The 24,887-nt window shown below is 41.7% G+C and overlaps 1 protein-coding gene across 7 annotated transcripts in view; it reads right to left on the reverse strand.

Moving 5' to 3' along the window:
* Positions 1-24,887, reverse strand: part of VPS13D (vacuolar protein sorting 13 homolog D) — a 282,625-nt gene that overhangs the window by 222,253 nt on the left and 35,485 nt on the right. For 6 of the 7 annotated variants that reach the window (XM_024252889.2, XM_024252903.2, XM_024252907.3 and 3 more), the window contains exons 14-22: positions 22,623-22,753; positions 21,723-21,798; positions 20,772-20,942; positions 18,518-18,648; positions 16,510-16,642; positions 11,629-13,842; positions 10,022-10,173; positions 5,931-6,962; positions 1,491-1,581 (exon numbers count right to left, since the gene is read on the reverse strand). In XM_024252889.2, the coding sequence (XP_024108657.2) occupies positions 1,491-1,581; positions 5,931-6,962; positions 10,022-10,173; positions 11,629-13,842; positions 16,510-16,642; positions 18,518-18,648; positions 20,772-20,942; positions 21,723-21,798; positions 22,623-22,753 (4,131 nt within the window). Of the gene's footprint in view, positions 1-1,490; positions 1,582-5,930; positions 6,963-10,021; positions 10,174-11,628; positions 13,843-16,509; positions 16,643-18,517; positions 18,649-20,771; positions 20,943-21,722; positions 21,799-22,622; positions 22,754-24,887 lie in introns of those variants that run through there. The other variant, XM_054541596.1, reaches the window with a different exon arrangement.

Here is a 24,887-nt window from a genome sequence, read left to right on the forward strand (position 1 = left end):
ACAACTGGTTAATTTTTACTATTTTTGTAGAGATGAGGTCTCACTATCTTGCCCAGGCTTGTCTCAAACTCCTGACCTCAGCCTCCCAAAGTGCTGGGATTACAGGCGTGAGCCACCGTGCCCAGCCACATACTTATTTTAGATACCTAATGTCTTCTAACAAAAATACCCAAGCTTTTACCAATCTTAAAGGCCATTAACAGGAATACGCTGTGAGAATTTAAAAAAAAAAAAAAAGCCAATCTCCTCTAAGAAGCTTTTCTAAAATAATTGCACAAGGCATGAAACCTCAGCCTCAGTTCATTCCTTCCCCAAAAGACATTCTTGTTTTTACTACAGCATCAACATGAGCTTTGTAATCTTCGATAATTAGGGAAGGAAAAATGTTTTACTTCACACTTCATAAATCTCTACAAAAGGCTGGGTACGGTGGCTCATGCCTGTAATCCCAGCACTTTGGGAGGCCAAAGTGGATGGATGGTTTGAGTCCAGGAGCTTGAAACCAGTCTGGCCAACGTGGCGAAACCCTGTCTCTATAGTTTAAAAAAATAAGTTAACATATTATTTTTTTAAAATCCTACTATTTAGAACCTGATGTAGTTGATCACTTGTATTCAACTAAGAATTTTAACTTACAAAGTCCCATTAGAGAGAATGCTGGCCAGGTGCTGTGGCTCACACCTGTAATCCCAGCACTTTGGGAGGCAGAAGCAGGAGGATCACTTGAGGCCAGGAGTTCGAGACCAGCCTGGCCAACACAGTAAAACACCGTCTCTACCAAAAATACAAAAATTAGCTGGGCATGGTGGCGTGCACCTGTAATTCCAGCTATCTGGAAGGCTGAGGCACAAGAATCGCTTGAATCCAGGAGGCGGAGGCTGCAGTGAGCCAAGATTGCACCACTGCACTCCAGTCTGGGCAACCAAGCGAGACCCTGTCTCTAAAACACAGAATAAAGAATGCCAGCTTTGCTACAACGTCCTCCTGCATAACACCATGGCCTCTAGTGGTAGCTCCCCCAATTTATGACTCTAGATGCAGTCATACCCTCTGGTTTCCCAGAGACAGCCCTGTTGTATGCCCGTTTTCTAGGTGTAATTATATTAATGATGTCCCTTTTAACTCTCAAAAATATCCCAATTTGAACAAAAAAAAAAGTTATATGGGCACCCTAGATAGAGTCTGTTGAAAACACAGATAGACACCAGGGCTCCATCTCAACTAAATCAGATTCTTGGGAAGGAGATGAGAGACAGGAGGAGGGAAGAGGCTGTGCCAACACCTGCACTTTTAACAAGCTATCCAGATGATTCTGATCCATAAGCCAGCATTTGGGAACCACCAACATGAATCCTGGCCAGACTAATAACCACAATCAAGCCACTGCCACACCTTACTCAGCACGTGAGGACAATCAATTTGTGATCACAATGTTCAAATGCTGACCAGATTTTGCAAGTTTGCAAGCTTGCTTCCCCCCAACCACTTACCAATCATTTCCAGGTGTGCTACTAATTTGGACACATTTGCTTTGGCAAGCTCACTGGTGGTCTTATTCAGCACTAGAGAAAGTGAATGAACCTAGGAACAGAGAAGATAAAGCAAGGCCAATATTACTGGGGAGAAAAGGTATCTTTCAGGAAAACGGCTGAGCAATCAAGGAAAATGCAGAAAGGCTTGGGAAATTTGAAGGTAATGCTTTTAACGATGCCAATTTCACTTCAGCTTTCTTAAGCCAGAGAAACCACGACCTGAGGACAGGGCGGAGACTGGACAGTCTAAATTTCAGTTTCTGTGGTGCCTTCTCTATGCTTGCCTTGTCTATTTTCTGTTCATGAGATGCTTTACATTATAAAAACAATTTTTCTCATTTTGGCATTCATCATTAATATTATACAATTCTACAGTAACTCAAACAGATCCATTAAATCTCATTCTGATAAATTGTTCAAAACAAAATGATAAATATGATTTAGAATCCCATTTACTGCCTTTGAACAAATATTTAATAGAAGCCCACCATTAACCAACTGAGACTTCACCTAGAAGCCATAATCAAAGATTTTCTTTCCCAGGGACAACTATAAATGAAGAAAAAATCCCCTGTCTTGGGAGTAGCATTCTTTGTAACAAATAAATTTCATAATGCAATATTGTAATTGTAACTATTAAAAAGATCTTATATGTCTAGGATTTGTTGAGTCAGTTCCCAACAACCTTTTTTGCTTTGAGTAACATCACAGGGGACAAAAACATGGATGGAAGAGAAGGAAGGAGTGAGGAAAAGACTGAGAGCAGATTTAATCTTCAATTCACACCCACCACTCCCTAACAGCAGGGACCATGCCTTCACCCCTTTGTCTTCAGTGCCTGCCACAAAGTAGGTACTCAGGAAATGTCTGGTGCATGACTAATCAGGAAAAGAAAAAAGGAATGTAATAGAAGGAAAGGAAGAAGGAAAATCATTTATAGAAGAAGACAGAGAAAAAGCAATGGGTTATTATAGTTGGAGCAATGACTTTGTGGGGGGAACTCCAGTTCCCTTGCAGTATGATTTCTGACACAGACACAGACACAGAAGGAATCTCAAGGTGAGATCATCATGGGGGAATTAAAAACCTCTAGTCAGCTGGATGCAGTGGCTCACACCTGTAATCCCAGCACTTTGGGAGGCAGAGGCAGGAGGATCACTTGAGGTCAGGAGTTCAAGACCAGCCTGGCCAACATGATGAAACCCCGTCTCTACTAAAAATAGAAAAACTAGCTGGGCATGGTGGCAGGTGTCTGTAATTCCAGCTAGTTGGAAGGCAGAAGCACAAGAATCGCTTGAACCCAGGAGGCAGAGGTTGCAGTGGGCCAAGATCGCACCACTGCACTACAGCCTGGGCGATAGGGCAAGACTCTGTCTCAAAAAAATAAAATAAAAATAATGAAAACCTCTAGTCATTTAATTTTGCCAAAAGAACATGTACACTGGGTCTAAAAATGCTTTGTTTGGAGGAATCCAACCACCACCACCACTTCCATGAAACAGCTCTTCCCATGAATCTTAGTGTCACTAACGGATGATGATCAGACGCTGTATGCCTCCTGCCTCAATGCAACAGGAAGCACTCAGCAGCCCCTCTGGTGTGTTCTTACCAAGTTGAACTGAATCTGATGGGGTCTCTAGAGCTAACATCCACTTGTTAAAATACAGGATAAAAGAAGTCAAACAGTCAAACAAGAAAACAGACAAACCTATAATGTGGGACACTGTACAAGGCACTAACCCAGTTTCTGTAACAAGTCAATAGGCGGTGGGGTTGGAGGGGGGCAGATACGCTATAATTAAGAGAGATTTAAAAGACATGACTGCAAATGTAACATGGAACCTTACCTGGATCCTAATTCAAAAATATTCATGCATCAGGCTGGGCACAATGGCTCATGCCTGTAATCCCAGCACTTTGGGAAGCCAAGGCAGGCCGATCACTTGAGGCCAGGAGTTCGAGACCAGCCTGGGCAACATGGGGAAACCCCATCTCCACTAAAAACACAAAGATTAGCAGGGTGTGGTGGCACACGCCTGTAGTTCCAGCTACTCAGGGGACTGAGGCACGAGAATAGCTCGAACCCAGAAGGCAGAGGCTGCAGTGAGCCAAGATCATGCCATTGCACTCCAGCCTGGGCAAAAGAGCAAGACTCCTTCGAAAAGAAAGAAAGAAAGGAAAGATAGGAAAGAAAGGAAAGAAAGGAAGGAAAGGAAAGGAAAGGAAGAAAGAAATTCATGCATCGTTTTATTTAGTTCTCCTTATTTAGTAAATGAGAAAACTTTGGCTTACAAAAGCACAGTATTCTACTGAATTATAGAGGCCAACAGAATAGAAAGACAAGAAGTTTCTTAAACCATTCATTCCTCCACAATCCACCAATAAAAGGGCATTTTTGAGACAATCAGACAATCTGAGTATGGACTGGTGTTAGAAAATACCAAGGAATTCTTGTTAGTTGGACGTGACAATGCATTGTGGTATGTCCATTGTTTTTTTAGAAATAAATACTGAAGTATGTAGAGTGAAATGATATATCTGGAATTTGCTTTAAAATACTTCAGCAGGCCAGCGCAGTGGCTCACTCCTGTAATCCCAGCACTTTGGGAGACTGAGGCAGGCAGACCACTTGAGGTCAGGAGTTTGAGACCAGCCTGACCAGCATGATTAAACTCCATCTCTACTAAAACTACAAAATTAGATGGGCATGGTGGCACGCACCTGTAATCCCAGCTACTCAGGAGACTGAGGCAGGAGAATCGCTTGAACCCAGGAGGCAGAGGTTGCAGTGAGCCAAGATCATGCCTCTGCACTCCAGCCTGGGCAACAGAGTGAGACTCCATCTCAAAATAAATAAATACATACATACATAAAATAAAATACTTCAGCAAAGAAAAAAAGGCATAAAGTAAATGTGATGAATTATAGGACTGGGCAAATGGGGGTTCATTATACTGTTTCTCTGTGATGTATCTGAATTTTTTCACAATAAAAATGTTTTTCAAAAATTCTTATTTTAAAAAATGCATTGTTGAGGAACACTTATCCAGTCCTGTTCTCTTGTAGAACCAGCCACATCAATCAAGGCAAAGCCCTCTGGGAGCACTGCATATTCAACACCAAAGAGTTCCTGACGCAGATCATCACTGGCACTGCAAGAATAAAGTTCCAGGTACAGACACATGAAGCCCAAAGGAATGGCTAACGCCTCTCCAGGTTCCATCCACCTTGCTAAACCAAAGGTACCAGAGGCCTTGGAGTACTGCAAAGTCATTCATTCACCAGACACTGAACAAGAAAGGTAAGCTGGTCCTTTCCCATCTCTCCCCTGAGATGTCTTCCATTTCTAGAGGAATGAGGCCTACTATCAGCTAGAGAAATAAGAAAATGGCAACAGGATAAAATGTGATTCTCCTCCCTGACTTCTCTCCAGCAGTAAGTGCAAGTCCACACATGCAAAGACTGTGGATAAAGAACATCCTTGAGGCACACAAATGTTACCAGCCACAGCCGGGGTTCCAGGGCTCTGGACGAGTGCTGGTGACAGCAGGCCTATGTGCCCTCCAATGGGTTATTCAGGTTAACTGCTTTCACATCCTGCTGGTCTATCACACACAGCAGAATAGCCTTAAACTCAAATGCTGTCTTTTTTATGGGTTTTTTTCTTAATACTTACAGTATGAGTATCAAGGACAAGTTATAAGTATGGTAATCCATGTAATATAAAAATAATAATGGCTATCATTCATTAAATCCTTATTGTGTGCCACACACTGTGTGGAGGGCCTTACAACAACCCTATGATGGGGGCACCACTGAACATCCTCAGTTTACTCATGAAAACATTAAGGGCACAAGAGGCTAAGCGGTTTGCCCCAGGCCACACAGCTATACGGGTACAGTGAAAGTACCAGGACTCAAACTCAGGCAGTCCAACTTTTGAGACCATTCTTAACAGTTACGCTGTTGCCCTCAATGAAAGCTAATAATGTTCTGAGAGAATGGGGAGACAGAAACAAAAGTCACACTTTAAAGTTGCTATTACAGATTACACACTTTGCTAGGTGCCTTCCACACATCACCTCATTTAGTCATCTTAGATGATGGAAGATGAGGAAACTACAGTTCAGAGAAGCAAAGTAACTCCACTGAATTATAGAACTCAAAGGAAAGGCAAGATTCTCAAACCACTTACTTTCCCTGCCTCCAGATGGGATTTACAGTAAAACCTTTCCCAAAATATTCACGTCTACCTTTTGTAGCAAACACCTAGAAGACTAGATAGCTCCCCTGCCAACAAGAGATATTTTCCAAAGTAAATGTAAAATGCTTGTATTTAAATCAACAAGCCCAAATCCATTTTTACAGCTTAAGGGAGCCAAAGGGAACTGAGGATACCTTGAGATCCAGTTTGGTGTTCACTGGATCCTGAAGTCCAGACTCCATGGAGGCATGTGGTTCCGACTTCACGTTGTGTAGAATGCCCTCAGGAGGCAGCCTCATTGCGTGGTTGTCTGCAGTGGAGCCGATTCCAAAAAAGTCTAATATCACAACCCAGGTTTGCAGTGTGATCAGCACATCCAAGCAATTAAAATCAACATCAATGCTCCGGTTAACTCGATTGTAACTGGAAGAAAATTCTGGATGTTTCCTATCTACCAAGAATATGTTGATGTGGACTAAGGAATCATCAAATTTACTCTTTCCAACAAGTATCTTGGGCTCATCCGCTGTCGGAGAAGGAGGTGGGGTCAAGGGATAGTCCTTGTCTTGGACTTCCTTTTGCTTTTTCCGGGATGCAGAGGTGGGCCGTTGATATAACTGGAAGACATTAGGAGCTTCTTCCATGTGGGAAGGGAGAGACCGAGGCATATCGGGATATTCCACATTGGACACTGAGGGGCAAGACTGAGAAAGGTATTCTTTTTGTGCTAAACTAGATGGCTTAGGGGCTCCTCGAGACACCATCAGGTTCTTATATTTAGAATCTGGATTCTTCTCCAATAAGTCCTCCATCAGCAGAGAACGCAGGGCAATCTGAATAGATAAAGTCTGGGGATGGTCTTTACTGAATTCCACCTCAAAGTCCTGAAACTTTAAGCTCACAAGACCTTGGGCCCCCAAAGTCAGATCTCCACTTAGCTGAACCTGAAGCTCTGATATACAAAATGTGGCTTGAATCTGAGTAAAGGATTTGACTTCCTTCACTGACAATGACTTCTGAGAGGTGTTAGAAAGGCTGGAGTGGCTGAACAATCCATTCTCCTTCCTTTCAACAGAAGATTCTCCACATGTACTGAGGGGAGGCAGAGGAGAATCAGGGCAAGGGGAGGAGGTAGCACTGGCTGGATACTTATTCAGATCTTCACTGTACACGAGATTGTCCAGGGTTTGTAAAACCTGCTCATATACATGCTTTGCTAACACCACCTGTATTGAAAAGAGAAAAATTCAGTTACTCTACTACTATTATTAAATGCATGTAGATGTAATGCCCATAAATGTCTACAGTTGCTACATGATTCCTACATGAGGCTGTAAGTTAGCTGATAGCAAAGACTGTCTCTTTTCATTTCTTTTCTGTCCTTACCTCTTTCTGCCCCACTTCTATTCACAAGGCCCTCCCTCAGCACCCTACACAGTAATCTACATACAATAACAGTTCAATAAGTACTGTGGATTATGCCTGAATCAACAAAGTCACTTTTTCTGACCCCACAAAAATGAATGCAGAAACTGAAGAGTGTTGACAAAAGTCTGGCATGGATATACCACAGGAATGAGAAACAAGGTTCACGGTTCTAAAACTGGCTGATCATCACCAGTTAGTGTAACAGCCAATGTTTAGTACTGGTAGTACTTTTTAGATAAAAATGATGATGATCCATGATTAGTTATGTTTCCTTTCTCCTTTGCTTCATTTTTAATTACAATTTCTTATTAAAAATATTTTCAGCCAGGCACAGTGGCTCACGTCTGTAATCCCAGCCCTTTGAGAGGCCGAGGCAGGCGGCTTGTGTGAGCCCAGGAGTTCAAGACCAGCTTGGACTACATGGTGAAACTGTGTCTCTACAAAAAATACAAAATTAGCACGGGCCTGTAGTCCCAGCTACCTGGGAGGCAGAGGTGGGAGGACCGCTTGAGCCCAGGGGGTGCAGGACACAGTGAGCTGAGATCATGCCACTGCACTCCAGCCTGGGCCACAGAGCAAGACCCTGTCTCAAAAACAAAAAAAAAATTTTTTTCAGGCAAGTTTTTTATTTAATGAAGGGCAATTTTTAACAGAATTCCAACCAATAGATACAGAAATAATGATGGAATTAGAAAAAGTGACCATTTTGTAACCCCTAATTAAATAATGTGTGCTCTCCAAGTTCATTAGTGGAATAAACCATGATGTGAATGACTGACAGGGAATTTTGCAATGGAGAAATCAAGGCTCTTGCCACCTAAATACAATTATCCACTTTAACATCAATAAGAGAGAAAAAAGACATGATTATGTGCCTCCTGATATAAATTAACATGAAGTATACGGCACCACCTACCTGAAGTCTACCCCCCAACTCCCCTGCCGAAAAAGAAACCCGAATCCAGTCAAACCTATAGAACTAAACCTGTTCTATAGATTTTACAGGAAATATGCAGGAGAACAAGTTAAGAGGCACACAAACAGCCAAATCCAGAAAGTGGGACATTCCACAGGACAACTGACTTAGTTCCACAACAAAATATGACATGGGGGGACAAAAAAGAGAGGGAAGCTAGATGAACAGAGACCTACACAATGTATCACCCAAATGCAATGCTTCCAATTGTCTGTATCCTGATTCCAACAAACCCAAAACAAAGACATTTTTGAGATGATCCAAAATATTTCTAAAATCTGAAAATTGATTAAAATTTAGATAGTATCAAAGAATGTTCATTTATTTTGTAAGGCATGAAATACCACTGTGGTTATGTAAGAAGAAGCACCTAGTTTTTGGAAATACACTCTAAATACATAGGGGTGATAATGGCATGACATCTGGGATTTACCTTAAAATATTTCACCAAAAAAAAAAGACAGATAAAACAAACGTGGCAAAATCTTCATAAGTGGAATCAGAGTGATGGGCACATAAAGCTCATTAGACTATTCCACTTTTGTATAGGTTTACATTCTTTCATAATCAACTTTTTAAAAAGTTAAATTATTAAATTAATTACGAATCAATTATTAAAGAATTCAAATAATTATCTTAAACAATTATTTCTAAAGAAAGAATTATCTAAAATAACGTTTTTAAGATTTTCATCAAAACAACGGTTAGGTCAATGGTAACCATAAGAATAAGTCAACACAGGCCAGGCGTGGTGGCACACACCTGTAATCCCGGCACTTTGGGGGGCCGAGGCAGGAGGATCACTTGAAGCAAGGAGTTCAAGACCAGCCTGGCCAACATGGTGAAACCCCGGCTCTACTAAAAATACAAAAATTAGCCAGCGTGGTGACGAATGCCTGTAATCACAGCTACCCAGGAGGCTGAAGCAGGAAAACTGCTTGAATCTGGGAGGCAGAGGTTGCAATGAGCCAAGATCATGCCACTGGTACTCGAGCCTGAGACTCCGTCTCAAAAAAAAAAAAAAAAAAAGTAGGTCAACATAATCCAATAGAATTTACATCACATGCTAGATTTAAGGTGAAAAATTTGTCCTGGTAGCTACCACTGATGGGGCAAAGGCTTAGTGTGAGAAGGGAAAGCTTTGGAGTAGTTCTCTCAGGGGTCCCAGAGACCCCTGGGAGGAACCACGAACGTCAAAAGGCAGGCCCACTCCATAAACAACACTCCTGGGTTACTCCAGAGCAGCTGCCAGACACAGACCAACTACTGTTGTGCCAGACACAGACCACAGACCATCCTAAGAGCCTGCCTGTCATTGCTGTTTTATAATGTACTGCTCTTTGCTCTCGTCCCTGTGAAATCAGGGAAAATGACACTTTTGAAGGAAAAAAAAGAAAAGGTGTATACATACACACACGCCCATAAAAAAAGAAATCCCTATCCTGGCCCCTTTCATTTCAGAGAGGGCAGGACTAATTCTCTGTTGAAAGGATCTGTCCACAGCTCAGATGATCACGATGTTTCATAGGCTGGGTTAAGTATGTCTCTAAGTGTGACAAGAATGATATCCTCCTGGGAAAGGAGACTCTGGCTTTGTAAGTAATCATTTCCCCATTTCTGAATGTCAATGGAATTAAGAATCTACCATCTTCCTCTAGATAACCCACCCCTCCTCCATATGAAAAAGGCTGACAAGACGGATTCCCCATGACAAAAGGATTCCACGATTATTGGAACAAGGTTTCAACAATGGTATTATGCATGGGTGATATATCTTTGAAAATATATTTTCCTTCCAACATGTAATATACATAAATATATATCATATTTATAGAGTATTAATATAAACATATGACTTCAACTGCCCTGACATGAATTTACCTGAACTGGATTGACAAATTTTCCTTCAATCTTCATGATGCTAGAAGTTCCCAGGTCATCTGGGCTAAGAGAAAAAGTCAATTCAGATTCTCTCTCTATAGGGATCTTCTCCAGTTTAAACTGAATGGTGGTGTTGTTCAGGATGTGAAAAGCTGGCATAGAAGAGATGAAATGATAGACCGTAAACCTTAATATTTACTTCATTACTGCTGATTAAATGTAGAATATACAAAATACAGCCCATGAGGTACACTTAGACCAGGAGGGCAGGTTAGCCTGGCACCTGGGGTCTATGATTGAGAGCAAACCTTGACAGCTATCCTGAGGCCAAAACTCATAGCAAGCTGAGGTACAAGATACATTTACACAAAAAAAGAAACAATATTTTCATCACATGCTCCACTTGGTAGCTTCAAAACACGATGTGCGAACATTATTCCAGTCCAGAGACTACATTATGCTTCTCTGAGCCACCCAAGCTGGCATTTTCCAAACCAAATTATTCATCTTTACCTAGCTTTCCGATACAGATGTATCCCTCTTATTAGGCCTAAATCAGAATCTAGGACAATACAAGTTCTAAGTAAACAACTTTTATCCAAGCAGAGAAAGCAATCTTTTGATAAGTATAAAAACAAATCAGTGAATTAACATCTGATGACCACAGAAGGGTAAGTTCTCAAAGGCATTAATTTCGTCACCAATAAATAAAGGTGTGCTCTAGGGCTTACCTGATCTCTGTGTGCCAAGACCAACAGATTGGACTGTTTGGTTTTAGCTGATCAGATCCAGAATACAAACATAAGCTTTCATTCTCAGAACCCTGGACCAACCCATTATAGAAGAAGATGGCAGAATATTAAAGAAGATAATATCCACAAACTATTTACATCAACCCCTTGAGGTATCTTGGGCTAAAATATTTAACTAGGAAGGATCTACAGCTTGGAAACAGAAAATCAGATATATTTGACCAAATTAAACAATACTTTAACAACATCCATCCACTGAAGCATCTCTGTAAATGAGCACTCATCCAATTTCAAACTGGAACACTTTAAAAAAATAAATTCCTGCCCGGGCGCGGCTGGTCACACCTGTAATCTCAACACTTTGGGAGGCCGAGACAGGCAGATCACCTGAGGTCACAAGTTCGAGACCAGCCTGGCCAACATGGTGAAACCCTGTCTCTACTAAAAATACAAAAATTAGACGGGCGTGGTGGCGGGCGCCTGTAATCCCAGCTACTTGGGAGGCTGAGCCAGGAGAATCACTTGAACCCGGGAGGTAGAGGTTGCAGTGAGCTGAGACTGCACCATTGCACTGCAGCCTGGGCAACAAGAGCAAAACTCCATCTCAAAAAACCAAAAAAATAAAAATAAAAGTAAGTAAATTCCTGTTTTGTCAAATATGACATTAAATGGAAAAGGGTGAAAACATGCCAACCTACTACAAGGCATTCTATTAAAACGCTTTGATTTCTTAAATATTAACTGAGGATTATTCTAAAAGAAAAGGATTTTGTTGTTGCTGTTTTAAGCAAAGGACTCCGTGAGCTGGGTTTTCAATCATTAAACAAAATGGAACAAAAGACTGATGCTCCTCACCTTGACCTCTATGCAAAGATTCAAAGAAATCATGTCGTGTGAAATGAGCTTCCTCCTGACTGTTGGCACTGCCAGACCCGGAAGGTGGGCAAAACGTCCGGCTTCCTTCAGACCCAACAGCTTCTCTACCTGCCAGCTGGGTGCAATTCAAAGAATACAGTTTAATGTCCTTGATTTCCACCTGCAGACGGTCACTTCTGGATTCATCATCTCCCGCCACAAAATTCTGGATGAATATCTGTCCCAAGTGTCCCACCAACAACTCAGGACTCCCCGGCTTCCGAGGGATAGAAACAACTGGTGATTCAATGTTTATGTTCAAGATTAGCTTTACAGTGTCCAAATGAGACGAAGCTAGGTCAAACCCATATATTTCATTTTCCTCTAAGATAAAGGGTTCCCGAGTCTTCCTTGGAGTTTCAAAGAGCGATACCATCTCGCTATACTCAGCAGTCTTGGTAGCTAGTACTGTGGTGACTTTGGTGGCTGCGCTTTTCAGCATACTTCGAAAATTTTCTTCCAGTTCATCCATGGATAACGTCAACTCCTTCAAAAACTTAGCAGAGTGGTTATAATGTAAAGAAGCCATCTTCAGGTTGAGAAAACACTCCTGTTTAGATCTCTCAACAAACGTGAAACTCAAAGCTTCAGTGAGGGCTGCATCTTCCATTCTGACAAACACAGATTCAAAGTAGCCAATATCACTGATGATATTTTCATAGCCTACAGAATTCCCAATGCTGACAACATACTGGTTTTTAACATTATCTTGTGTCAAATCCATAAGCTGTAAACAGCCGAGAGAACCATTCATGTCAAACGTGCTACCCATTGAGACATTGACTTTGGTGCCACCTATACTTGCAGTTGCAATTTTTCTGCCATATTTCTCTCCATTTGCCATGCCCACTGTCCGAAGAAGCAGTAAGTTAAGCCTATGGATTTCCACTGCAACCTCAGTGTTTTGTTCATATGTAGACTGGTAAGTTCCTTGTTCTCTGAAGCTTCTTTCAAAATCAGTCATTAAAGGTTGAGGACTTAAATCATCTTTTTCCTTGGGAAAGGATTTTTGAAGAAAACCAATTAGCTCCACAATCGTCTCTGGATTGAGGATAATATCTAAATTATTCACCTGTAGGGAAATCACCTGAAGAGTACTGTCTAAATTCATTGATGGGCACTCTGAACTCACAAACTGATATTCCAACTTAATAAGGGACTCTTGCTCTTTGGTAAGAATTTTGTCCAGTGAAACACCAGTAGCTGATCGGTCGTTCAGTGTAGCTCCATCAGTTAAGTGGGCCACATTCGGTCCAGAGACAGGAGACTGGGCCCTGCTATCCCGAAGGCTTCCCGTTGGAATATCAAAGCTCAAGTTCTTATGTGAAGCCATCAAAAGGTCAAAATCAGCACCATATGTCTGCATGGTATCCACCAGGAGCAAACCATGAACAGTTAAGGAGACTTCAGCATCATAAGGCCTCTTCACAAAGTGAGCATTGGTACCAAACACCTTGAGCACAGAAATGTACCGGCCATTGCTCTCAACACCAAGCTGCATACAGTTCACTTTAAATTCCGCCAGGAGGAGCTGCGACTCCACCAGAACCTCGCGGGTATGCTGCTCCAACATCACAATGCTCTGGGTTAAATTCATTACGGAGTCTTGCAAACTTCCCCGCTGCTCCTCCTGGGGAAAAATCTTTTCTTTAATCTGAGTGTCAGAAGTTTTCATTTCTGGGGTGGTGAGGAGAGCAAAGCAATTCTTTAGTGCAGATATTTTATCTTCATTAATGTGGATTTTTAAGTCTGGTAAGTTGCCTGAGAGCACAGCTCCTGGATATTTGGGATCTGAAGTATAAATCAATCGACGCTCCAACTGTAGGTGAACGTTGAACTTCTCTACCACATGTGTTGGTCCCACGTCAATATCCTGGACATGCTTCCAATTGTCTTTCACTCGTCCAACCATGATCTGGAGGTCCATAAATGACAGCGAGTACCTCTCATACATTTTTGTGCTCATTAAATGTGCCTGAAGCTGTTCTTCACTGAATTCAACTCCAGAAAAGGGAGGTGTTTTCTCTCCATTGCTGCTGCTTGACTCGGGAGGTGGGGTGTTAGGAGGTGTGGCCAGGGGGGTCTTATATTCATCATCACTAAACTGGGTCTCTTCAGATGCTGACCCATCCCTACTTTTCCTCCTGGAGTTATCTGCAGATAAAAAAGAGAAGATTCAAATATATGTCTGCTATTTCCCTCCTCTTTCCCTTAATGTAATAATTATGAAAGGTAGAGAATCAACCAACCCCAGTTTGTTTAAGAAAACTGAGGAAAACTCTAAGCATAATATCTTTGTTCACCATTTTCTAAGTGTGAATTTACCTATTCATTTGGAAATCAAAAACAAATATAAAAAAGTATGGACATGAAAAAAGCTGGAGGCCCCCTGACATGAGCGCCACCTGCTGACCCAATGCTGCCTCCCCACTTCTCCCCTGCCTTGCCATGGGCGTGAGCTGCTTTCACCAACCCTTTCTTACGTCCCTCTCTAGAGTCTTTTATTTCTTTTCCTTTTTCTGGGTGTTCATTTGTTTCCCCCACTGGAATGGTCTTTTATTTCAGGTGAAGTCTCACTCTGTCACCCAGGCTGGAGTGCAAAGGCTTGATCTCAGTTCACTGCAACCTCTGCTTCCCAGGTTTAAGCGATTCTACTGTCTCGGCCTCCCAAGTAGCTGGGATTACAGGTGTGCACCACCATGCCCGGCTAATTTTTTGTATTTTTTTAATTTTTATTTATTTATTTATTTATTTTTGAGACAGAGTCTCACTCTGTCACCCAGGCTGGAGTGCAGTGGCGTGATCTTGGCTCACTACAACCTCCACCTCCCAGGTTCAAGAGATTCTCCTGCCTCAGCCTCCCAGGCAGCTGGGATTACATGTGCCCGCCACCATTCCTGGCTAATTTCTGTACTTTTAGTAGACACAGGGTTTCACCATGTTGGCCAGACTGGTCTCAAACTCCTGACCTCAAGTGATCCACCCACCTTAGCCTCTCTAAGTGCTGGGATTACAGGCGTGAGCCACCGCACCTGGCCAATTTTTTGTATTTTTAGTAGAGACAGGGTTTCATCATGTTGGCCAGGCTGGTCTCGAACTCCTGACCTCATGTAATCCACCCGCCTCAGCCTCCCAAAGTGCTGGGGATTACAGGTATGAGCCACCACGGCCCAACATCCACTGGAATGTTCTGAGAAGAGAGGTCTCATCTTTCTTGGTCAACACAGTCTTCCTAGGGCCGAGGTAGTGCTTGGTGAGCGGTAACTGATCAATATGCAATTGTATGGCCCCAGAGTCCACACTCAGCCCCTCTGTCTCCAGCTGAGCAGTGCCAAGACAACTATAAAAATACACCACTGGGGCTGGGCATAGTGGCTCACACCTGCAATCCCAGCACTCTGGGAGACTAAGACAGGCAGATTGCTTGAGGTTAGAGTTCGAGACCTGCCTGGCCAACATGATGAAACCCCATCTCTACTAAAAATACAAAAATTGGCCGGGTGCGGTGGCCCACATCTGTAATCCCAGCACTTTGGGTCGCCAAGATGGGTAGATCACTTGAGGTCAGGAGTTCAAAACCAGCCTGGCCAACATGGCGAAACCCTGTCTCTACCAAAAATACAAAAAATTGGCCAGGTGCAGTGGCTCACACCTATAATCCCAGCACTTTGGGAGGCCAAGGCGGGTGGATCACCTGAGGTCAGGAGTTGAGACCAGACTGGCCAATGTGGAGAAACCCCATCCCTACTAAAGATACAAAAATTAGCGAGGCATAGTGGTGGGCGCCTGTAATTCCAGCTACTCAGGAGGCTGAGGCAGGAGAATTGCTTGAACCTGGGAGGCAGAGGTTGCAGTGACCTGAGATGGCACCACTACACTCCAGCCTGGGTGACAGAGTGAGACTCCGTCTCAAAAAAACAAACAAAAACAATTTGGTACTTCCTCAAAATATTAAAACATGGAGTTACCACATGACTCAGCAACTCCACTTCTAGGTATATAAAGAATTAAAAATATATGTCTACATTGCAGAAATGGGGGTGTATAAAAAAGAAAAAAAAAATTTAAAAGAAAAAGAAAATATATGTTTATACAAAAACCTGTACATGAATGCTCACAGCAGCAATATGCCTAACAGCGAAAGAGTGGAAGCAACTCAAATGGCCATGAACAAATGAAAGGATAAACCAAACGCGGAACAGCCACACAATGGACAATTATTCGGCCATACGAAGGAAGTAAGTATCGGTATATCTTACAACACAGAAGAATCTTGAAAACGTCATGCTGAATGAAACAGCCAGACATAAAAGGCCACACGTGGCATTATTCCATCATATGAAATGTTCAGAACAGACAAATCCAGAGACAGAAAGATTAGTGGTTGCCAGGGGATGGGGAGCGGGAAGGTGAATTGGTGTTTAATGGGTACACACAGAGTTTCAGTCGGGGAAGATGCGAAAGTCCTCCCGATATTAAATAGCAGTGAGAACTGCACAATTCTATCCACATACCAAAAACAACTGAACTATACATTTAAAACTTAGAATTATCTCAATAAAGCTATTATTTTAAAAGTAACAAGTGAGCCCTCGGGTCTTAAAATGTTATGTAAACATTTTATTAAGCTTTACTTAGATAATCATAGATAGGTTGATCTACCAAGATATGTTTTCATTATTTCATTATTTAAAAAGTTACAGGTGAACCCTGAAGTTTAAAAATGTTATATAAACATTTTATTAAGCTTTACTTAGATAATCATAGATAGAGAATCCATCTACCAAGACAGGTTTTCATTACTTCCCACTCACACTATACCTTGGGTGTTCGTCAAAAGCATTCTTCCTAGATCCACAACAACTAACACAGGATTCTTGAATTTGAAATCATCAGGAAATATCACCTGAGGGGCAGAAATATCCAGTCGCACGGTCCATCGTTTACTCTCCTCCTGTACAAATAAAACAGTCATTAACCATAACTGCCAAAACCCAACAGCTTTATCCATGGTGCTCAAGCATTTCTGGAAGCTGCAGCTAGGATTATGGAGTGACTCAGTGATCTACTGTATTTCAGCAAAAAGTCTAAGACAGAAGTAGATGTAAAGGCTTGAGGATCTGAGAAATTACCACAGGCAAATATCTGAACAGGGGAGAAAAAAATAGCAAATAACTAAATGGGGGAGAGTCTGTACTTAAGAAAGATTTCGTTTCTAATTTACAGGGTTTAATACTTTAAAGGATTATAGATATTATAGAATTCAAATAAACATAGAATTCTAAACATTTTTACTTATTCAGGGGCATTGGTAACCATGAACTTCCATGCCAAAATATTTTAGTGAGAAACATAAGCTTTGACATTTGAAATATAAATAACACACCAATTCATGATTTGTTCATTGTTCTTCCCTCCAACCAAAATTAGCCTCAACTTTATGTATGTGGCAAAAGCTAATTTACATTACCAAAAAGAAACCTCTTTTGTTTACAAGCATACTAATTGTCATACTTTATGTAGAAACATACACACACACAGACACACACACACACACACACACCCCCAAAACAAAAAACAGGACTAATTCTCCATCCCATACTACACACCGCATTTTACTTGGATCATTTCTGCTTCTCTGACACCTATAACTTACTCTACACTGTCCAAAAGAAGCCACACTTTTTCTCACTGTGCCACCTGCTGCTGTATTGTAGCAGTGCACCTCCATGTCACCTGAGAAACTGTGCTTTACTGGACTATTTTGATTTCCTGAGACAAGGTCTCACTCTGTTGCCCAGGCTAGAGTGCAGATCATAGCTCACTGCACCCTCCAATTCCTGGCCTCAAGCAATCCTCCTGCCTCAGCCTCCTGAATAGCTGGGACTACAGGTATGTGCTACCAGGCCCAGCTAATTTTTTTTATTTTTTGTAGAAACGAGGTCTCACTATGTTGCCCAGGCTGGTCTTGAACTCCTGAGCTCAAATGATCCTCCCACCTCCGCCTTCCCAAGTGCCGGGATTACAGGCATAGGCCACCTTGCCCAGCCTACCTACTGGACTGTGAAGATGTCTCTTGGCCCTCCCTATCTATGGCATCCTCATGATAGCTGGTCATTTGGCATCACAAAGTGCCTATCATCACACCCTAGAATAGAAGCTGGGGCATCATTCCAGTTGTCTCTTCTGGTAACAGTAAGTAAAAAAAAGAAACTCTCACGTGAAACATGCACAAAGTATCAGGTCTGGAAAATGGAACAATCATGAGTCTTTTTTTTTTTTTTTCTTTTTGAGACGGAGTGTCACTCTGTTGCCCAGGCTGGAGTGCAGCGGTGCAATCTCGACTCACTGCAACCCCCGCCTCCCAGGTTCAAGTGATTCTCCTGCCTCTGCCTCCCTACGAGTAGCTGGGATTACAGGGACCCACCACCATGCCCAGCTAATGCTTGTATTTTTAGTAGAGATGGGGTTTCACCATGTTGGCCAGGCTGGTCTCGAACTCCTGACCTCAGGTGATCTGCCGACCTCAGCCTCCCAAAGTGCTGGGATTACAGGTGTGAGCCACAGCACCCAGCACAAAGATGAGTCTTGAAAGTAACCTCATCCTGGTCCAAGGAGACACAGAATCTAGTCACAGTCATTCATTTTGTTAGCTAAACCCTGACTATAAAAGACACAAGATTTTATTCTATGCTAGCTGATAAGGATTTAATATTTTCAATTTACTCAGTCAGCATAATTGATATAAGTAAGCCTATCTACAGTAGGTAGTGACTTGATGGAAAGAATCTTCCCCAATCCCAAAGAGTGTTTATGGATGCCCACTTACAATGAAATCACCCACTAGCAAACGATCAAGAGTTTGCCGGATTTCTGCCTTGGTCTGCATCTTCAGCTTGTTATATTGTCTTCGGGCAGCTTCAGCCACTCTCAGCTCAAGTTCAGACTGATAACCAAAACCTGCAAGGTTGGAAATACACAGCAGAGTCAGAATTTTCACACGGCTGGGTGAACAAAAGTGCTACATCAATTCTCACCAAGAATTTCCATCAAAGCTTAAAAAAAAAAAAAATCAGGCTGGGCATGGTGGCTCACACTCGTAATCCCAGCACTTTGGGAGGCCAAGATAGGAGGATCGCCTGAGCCCAGGAGACTGAGGGTGCAGTGAGCTGTGATCGCGCCACTGCACTCTAGCCTGGGGTGACAGAGCAAGACCCTATCTCAAGAAAAAAAAAAAAAAAATCAGTAACAACAGTTTCTTACTCCAGTATGACCTGGCATAATACAGGGTAACAGGAATGAGACAAAAAAGGGTAAGTGGACAGCCATGGGGGAGAGGAGGCAAGTAAGAGAAGTGTACCTAAGTTACTAGAATTTCTTAAGCCATTTTCTGAAAGATTCCCAACTACTATATTTCAAAATTCTTAAAAAGCACTGAAAGAGAAACTGGAATTTCAAAGGAAATGCCTTCTATATTCTTTTTTTTTTTTTCCTTCTTCTTTTTTAAGACAAAGGCCCTCTCTGTCTCCTAGGCTGGAGTGCAGTGGCATGATCTTAGCTCACTGCAGCCTCCGCCTCCCAGGTTCAAGCGATTCTCCTGCCTCAGCCTCCCGAGTAGCTGGGATTACAGGTGCCCACCACCACACCCAGCTAATTTTTGTATTTTTAGTAGCGATAGGGTTTCACCATGTTGGCTAGGCTGGTCTTGAACTCCTGACCTCTAGCGATCCGCCTGCCTCAGCCTCCCAAAGTGCTGAGATTACAGGTGTGAATCACCACACCCAGCCTTTCTATATTCTTTCTTTTTAAGACAGGGTCTTGCTGTGTTGCCCAGGCTGGAGTGCAGTGGTGTAATCATAGCTCACTGCAGCCTCGAACTCCCAGCCTCAAGCAATCCTTCTGCCTCAGCCTCCTGAGTAGCTGGGGCTACAGGCACACACCACCATGCCTGATTAATTTTATTTTATTTTTATTTTTAGTAGAGATGAGGTCTCACTATGTTGCCCAGGCTAGTCTCAAACTCCTGGGCTCAAGCAATCCCCCAGCCTCGACTCTCAAAGTTCTAGGATTACAGGTATGAGCCATTGTGCCTGGCCACCTTCTATATTCTATCAGTGACAGAGCAATGAAGTCACAGCATTTATAGCTACTGTTTATATGAAGAGACTAAAAAACTAGTCCAAAAACTAAAACAGCTTCATTGTAATAAAGGGCGAAGGGACATTTAGGAAAATACTATTGTTTTATAAATCTCCCTGTCCATGAAAGTACTTTTTCTGCACCTACTGTTTCAAATCTTCTTGGGGAACAAAGGGAGGCATAAATAAATCAGTGATGACATTTACAACTTTGCAGTATTTAATGCTGCACAAAGGAGGTCAAAGAGACTACTGATCCTGTCATCTAGAAGGAAATCCTTGAACATTCCTCCTCAGTTCACTGGTCTAAAATATCCTGGGTAGCCAAGGAAACCACTGTCCTAGTGAAATGAAAAGCATGGAGATCATTGCTTTTCAGTTCCAAGATGCAGATTTCCAGTTACAATTCTGGCTGAAAATACAGCCGTGGTTAAATCAATATCACGAAACTACTTTACGCCTGTAGTACTTTCATCTATTTTTATAAGAATGTTTTGTAATTGAGAAACCTAAAAAAGATGATGAACTCCCCCACCCCATACTATTTTATTGCCTTTCAATTACTCTTGGTAATATTTTAAGATAGGTACCGATTCAAAGGTAGTGGCTTTCAAAAAGTACAACTGCTATTCTTTGGTGCCATTATTCAGAATGACAATATGAAATAAAAATGGGAAAAAAAACAGAAATGAAAAGTATGAAAAAATACATGCTAAATGGAGGCAAACAAAGAGAAAATATTTAAGGATACAGATTTCTCTTGGAAGACTGTCCACAAACATCTACCCTGATTTAGTAACAGGACAGGGCAACCCTATTGACTTACTCTGCAGGCCTTTTTTGTCACTATCAGAGCATCTGAATAACCCTTGTCCAGAACACCAGAAACAACAATAAAGATGTTTTTCAAAAGGAACATAAGATCAAACAAACAAAAAAGTTAACCTGAGGTATGAACCTTTCCCTTGTAGAAAAAGTCTGCTACTTTTTTAATGGCCTGCGGATTGTATATGATGTTCAAGGGCCTTGTGCTGACATTGAGCCGCCTCTCAAAGTGGCTGTGCGCCGGATTTCTCTCATACAGCATCTCAAAAACTGGGTCATCTGGGTCTGCAGCTAAAGGAAAGAATACGAATAAGAACATGGAACAACGCAAAAATAATAACCTTATTAACAGACCTGTGAGGAATTCTGGAAAAACAGACATTTTCTAAATTATTTTTCAATTAGTTCACATTTATGCCTATCTTTAAAAGAGAAAGCCTAATCAGGATTGACTGTTTAATTTTCCACAGGAATTATGTAGACTGGCCTGTTGTATTAGCTCCCATATCATGGAAACCGAGGACCTGAAGGCCCTGCAAGGTTGCCCAGTTAGCCCCAAGTTCGCAGCTCCACTGAGAGAGGACCAGGCTGTCTCCAAGTCAAACCCCGGTGCACACAGCAAACCACTGTGCACAAAACAAAAAACATTCCCTCTTTTACTACTGATCAAAGACTACTGATCTGGTTTTTGCTGGAAAGCCCCCCAAAAAGAATTTTTAAATTATTAAAAAAAAAAAAAAAAGGTAAGGCATGGTGGCTCACACTTGTAATCCCAGCACTTTGGGAGGCGAAGGAGGGTGGGTGGCTTGAGCTCAGGAGTTCAAGACCAGCCTGGACAACATGGCAAAACCCCATCTCTACTAAATATACTAAAATTGTCCGGACATGGTGGCACACACCAGTAATCCTGGCTAGGGCATGAGAATCACTCGAACCCGGGAGGCAGAGGTTACAGTGAGCCAAGATCACACCACTGCACTCCAGCCTGGGCGACACAGTAAGGCCCTGTCTCAAAGAAAAATTAATTTTAAAAATTTAAAAATTTTAAAAAAACAACATAGGACAAATTACCTGGGTAATGATCACTTCTGTCTGCAGATGCAGTTTGTAGACCAAAAGATTGTGAGACTCTGCCAACTTCTTTTTGCTATTAAACAAACACAAAAATGTGTAAATGTCAGGGTGAGAGGGGACAATTCACTAAACAAACCCATCTTACCCTTTAGCAACACACTCCCTTAGCACAATCAAATCAAAACTCACTTTACCTCAGATTGAGTACTTGCAGAATTGTTTCGTTTTCTGTCCTTTTTCCAATCTAGTAAGACCACATCTTTTCCTTTGTACTGACAATATGCTACTTTGCACTCAGCACATTTAATGAACAGTTGCTAAATGAAAATTAAACATGTCTAACTTTTCAAACTTTAAGTCTGCCTTCCCACCCTCTCCACAACCTTCCCCCAACCAAAACAAAACTATGGACAGAACAAGGGGTTAACTATTCAACCATTTGGACAGTTTGTTGCCAACTTAAGATCAAAGATCTTATCGTTAATAATGTATCTTTTAAAAATTACGTATATATAGAAAATTTGAGATGTTTGTTTGGGTCCCTGGCAAGACGAGATTTCATGTCAGTGACTAAGGGTCAGAAGGCATGAAAATGACTGTCAGATACAGAGGAAACCCAAATATTGACCTTGAAATGCAGAAAATAGTGGTCTTATAGCATTTTCTTCCAAATCGGAGCAAAATATACTATGGTGGCTACAATACAGGAGTGCAAGAAGGCATAGCCATAAATTTCACCAACAATTTTCTCTTTAACAAATTCAAGAAACTTCTCTAATCCCAGCCCATCAATCTCAAGATGATCAAATGTCAGAATGAATCAGGTATCATTTGCCTAAAACAGACTACAATTTACCAACACCTTAGATACATTAACTATCCAACTGTTGTACATACCGGATTAGGGAAGACTAGAAGAGGAAACATAGTTCCTTCTGTAGCCAGGTCTCGAAGAAACAGTCCACCCAACCGGACTGAAAGCAAGGAGGAATTTCTTCGAGGAAGAGACTCTGCTAGAAGTTTTACATCTATAAAAGATAAATAAAATAGTTGATATAATGCTTATGAGAGCCCAATGTGTTTTTAAAAGTATTAGATATTCTATTTTACAGAGGATTATTAGAGATGATGAACTATTTTTTCCTTGAAATTAAACAAACAAACAAAAAAACCCTATCTCCCTACAGGCACATATTGGAGATATTGCGAGTTTGGTTCCAGACCACTGCAATAAAGTGAGGATCACGATAAATGTTTTGCTTTCCCAGTGCATAGAAAAGCGATGTTGACACTATACAGTAGTCTACTGAGTGTGCAATAGCATTATGCCTGAAACTACAATATAGATACCTTAATTTTAAAATATTTTATTGCTAGAAAGTGCTAACAATCCTGTGAATCTTCAGCGAGTTGTAATCTTTTTGCTGGTGGAAGGTCGTGCCTACATGATGATGCCTGCTGACTGATCAGGGTGTGGTTGCTGAAGTGTTGGGGTGACTGTGGTGATTTCTTAAAATAAGACAACAATGAAGTTTGCTACATCAACTGACTCTTCCTTTCACAGAAGATTTCTCTGTAGCAGGTGATGCTGTTTGATAAAGCATGTAGTTAACCACAGTAGAATTCATTTCAAAACCACAGTCAATCCTCTCAAACCCTGCCATTAGCAACTAAGTTTATTTAGTATCCTAAAAACTTTATTGTCATTTCCTTTTTTTATTTTGTTTTCTTTTTTGAGACAAGGTCTCGCTTTGTCACCCAGGCTGGAGTGCAGTGGTGCAATCATAGCTCACTGTAACTTCAAAGTCCTGGGCTCAAGGGATCCACCTACCTCAGTCTCCCACGTAGCTAGGACTACAGGTGCATGTCACCATGACCAACTAATTTTTTTTTTAATTTTTAGTAGAGATAGGGTCTTGCTGTGTTGCCCAGGCTGGTTGTGAACCCCTGGCCTGAAATGATCCTCCTGCCTTGGCCTCCCAAAGTGCTGGGATTACAGGCGTGAGCCACCACGCCCAGCCTTGGGTTGTCATTTCAACAGTGTTCACAATATCTTCACGAGGAGTAGATTCCATCTCAAGAAACCACCTTCTTTGCTCATCTGTAAGAAATAACTCTTCATCCATTCAAGTTTGATCATGAGATTCCAGTAATTCAGTCACATCTTCAGGTTCCACTTCTAATTCTAGTTCTCTTGCTATTTACCCCACATTTGCAGTTACTTCCTCCACTTAAGTTTTGAACCCCTCGAAGTCATCCAAGAGGGTGGATTTCTTCCAAACTCCTGTTAATTCTGATATTTTGACCTCCTTCCATGAATTACAAATGTTCTTCATGGCCTCTAGGATGGTGAATCTTTTCCCAAAGCTTTTCTATATACTTTACCCAGGTCCATCAGAGGAATCACTATTTATGGCAGCTACAGCCTATGAAATGTATTTCTTAAATAATAAAAGTTGAGGCTGGGAGTGGTGACTCACACCTGTAATCCCAGCACTTTGGGGGCTGAAGCAGGAGGATCGTTTGAGGCCAGGAGTTTGAGACCACCCTAGCCAAAAAAGTGAGAGCTCATCTCTGAATAAATTAAGTAATTAAATTAAAGAAACAAACAAACTTGGAAGTTGAAATTACTCCTGGATCCATGGGCTGCAGAATGGATGTTGTGTTAGCAGGCATGAAAACAACACTAATTTCTTTATACTTCTCCCAGCAGAGCTCTTGAGTGACTGGATACGTTATCCACGAGCAGTAATATTTTGAAAGGAATTTTTCTGAGCAGTAGGTCTCAATAGTGGCCTTAAAATCTTCAGTAAACCATGCTGTAAACAGATGTGCTGTCATCATCCAAGCTTTGTTGCTCCATTGATAGAACACAAGCAGAGGAAATTGAGCATAATTCTTAAGGGCCCTGGGATTTTCAGAAAGGTAAACTGGCAACTTAAAGTCACCAGCTGCACCGGCCCCTAACAAGAGTCAGCCTGTCCTTTGAAGCTTTGAAGTGAGGCATTGACTTCTCCTCTCTAGCTATGAAAAGTCCTAGATGGCATCTTCTTCCAATAGAAGGCTTTTTCATCTACAATGAAAATCTATCATTTAGCATAGCAAGGATCTTAGCTGGATCTTCTGGATAACTTGCTGCAGCTTCCCCATCAGCACTGGCTG

This window comes from Pongo abelii, chromosome 1 (assembly GCF_028885655.2).
Source record: "Pongo abelii isolate AG06213 chromosome 1, NHGRI_mPonAbe1-v2.0_pri, whole genome shotgun sequence".
Taxonomy (NCBI): domain Eukaryota; kingdom Metazoa; phylum Chordata; class Mammalia; order Primates; family Hominidae; genus Pongo; species Pongo abelii.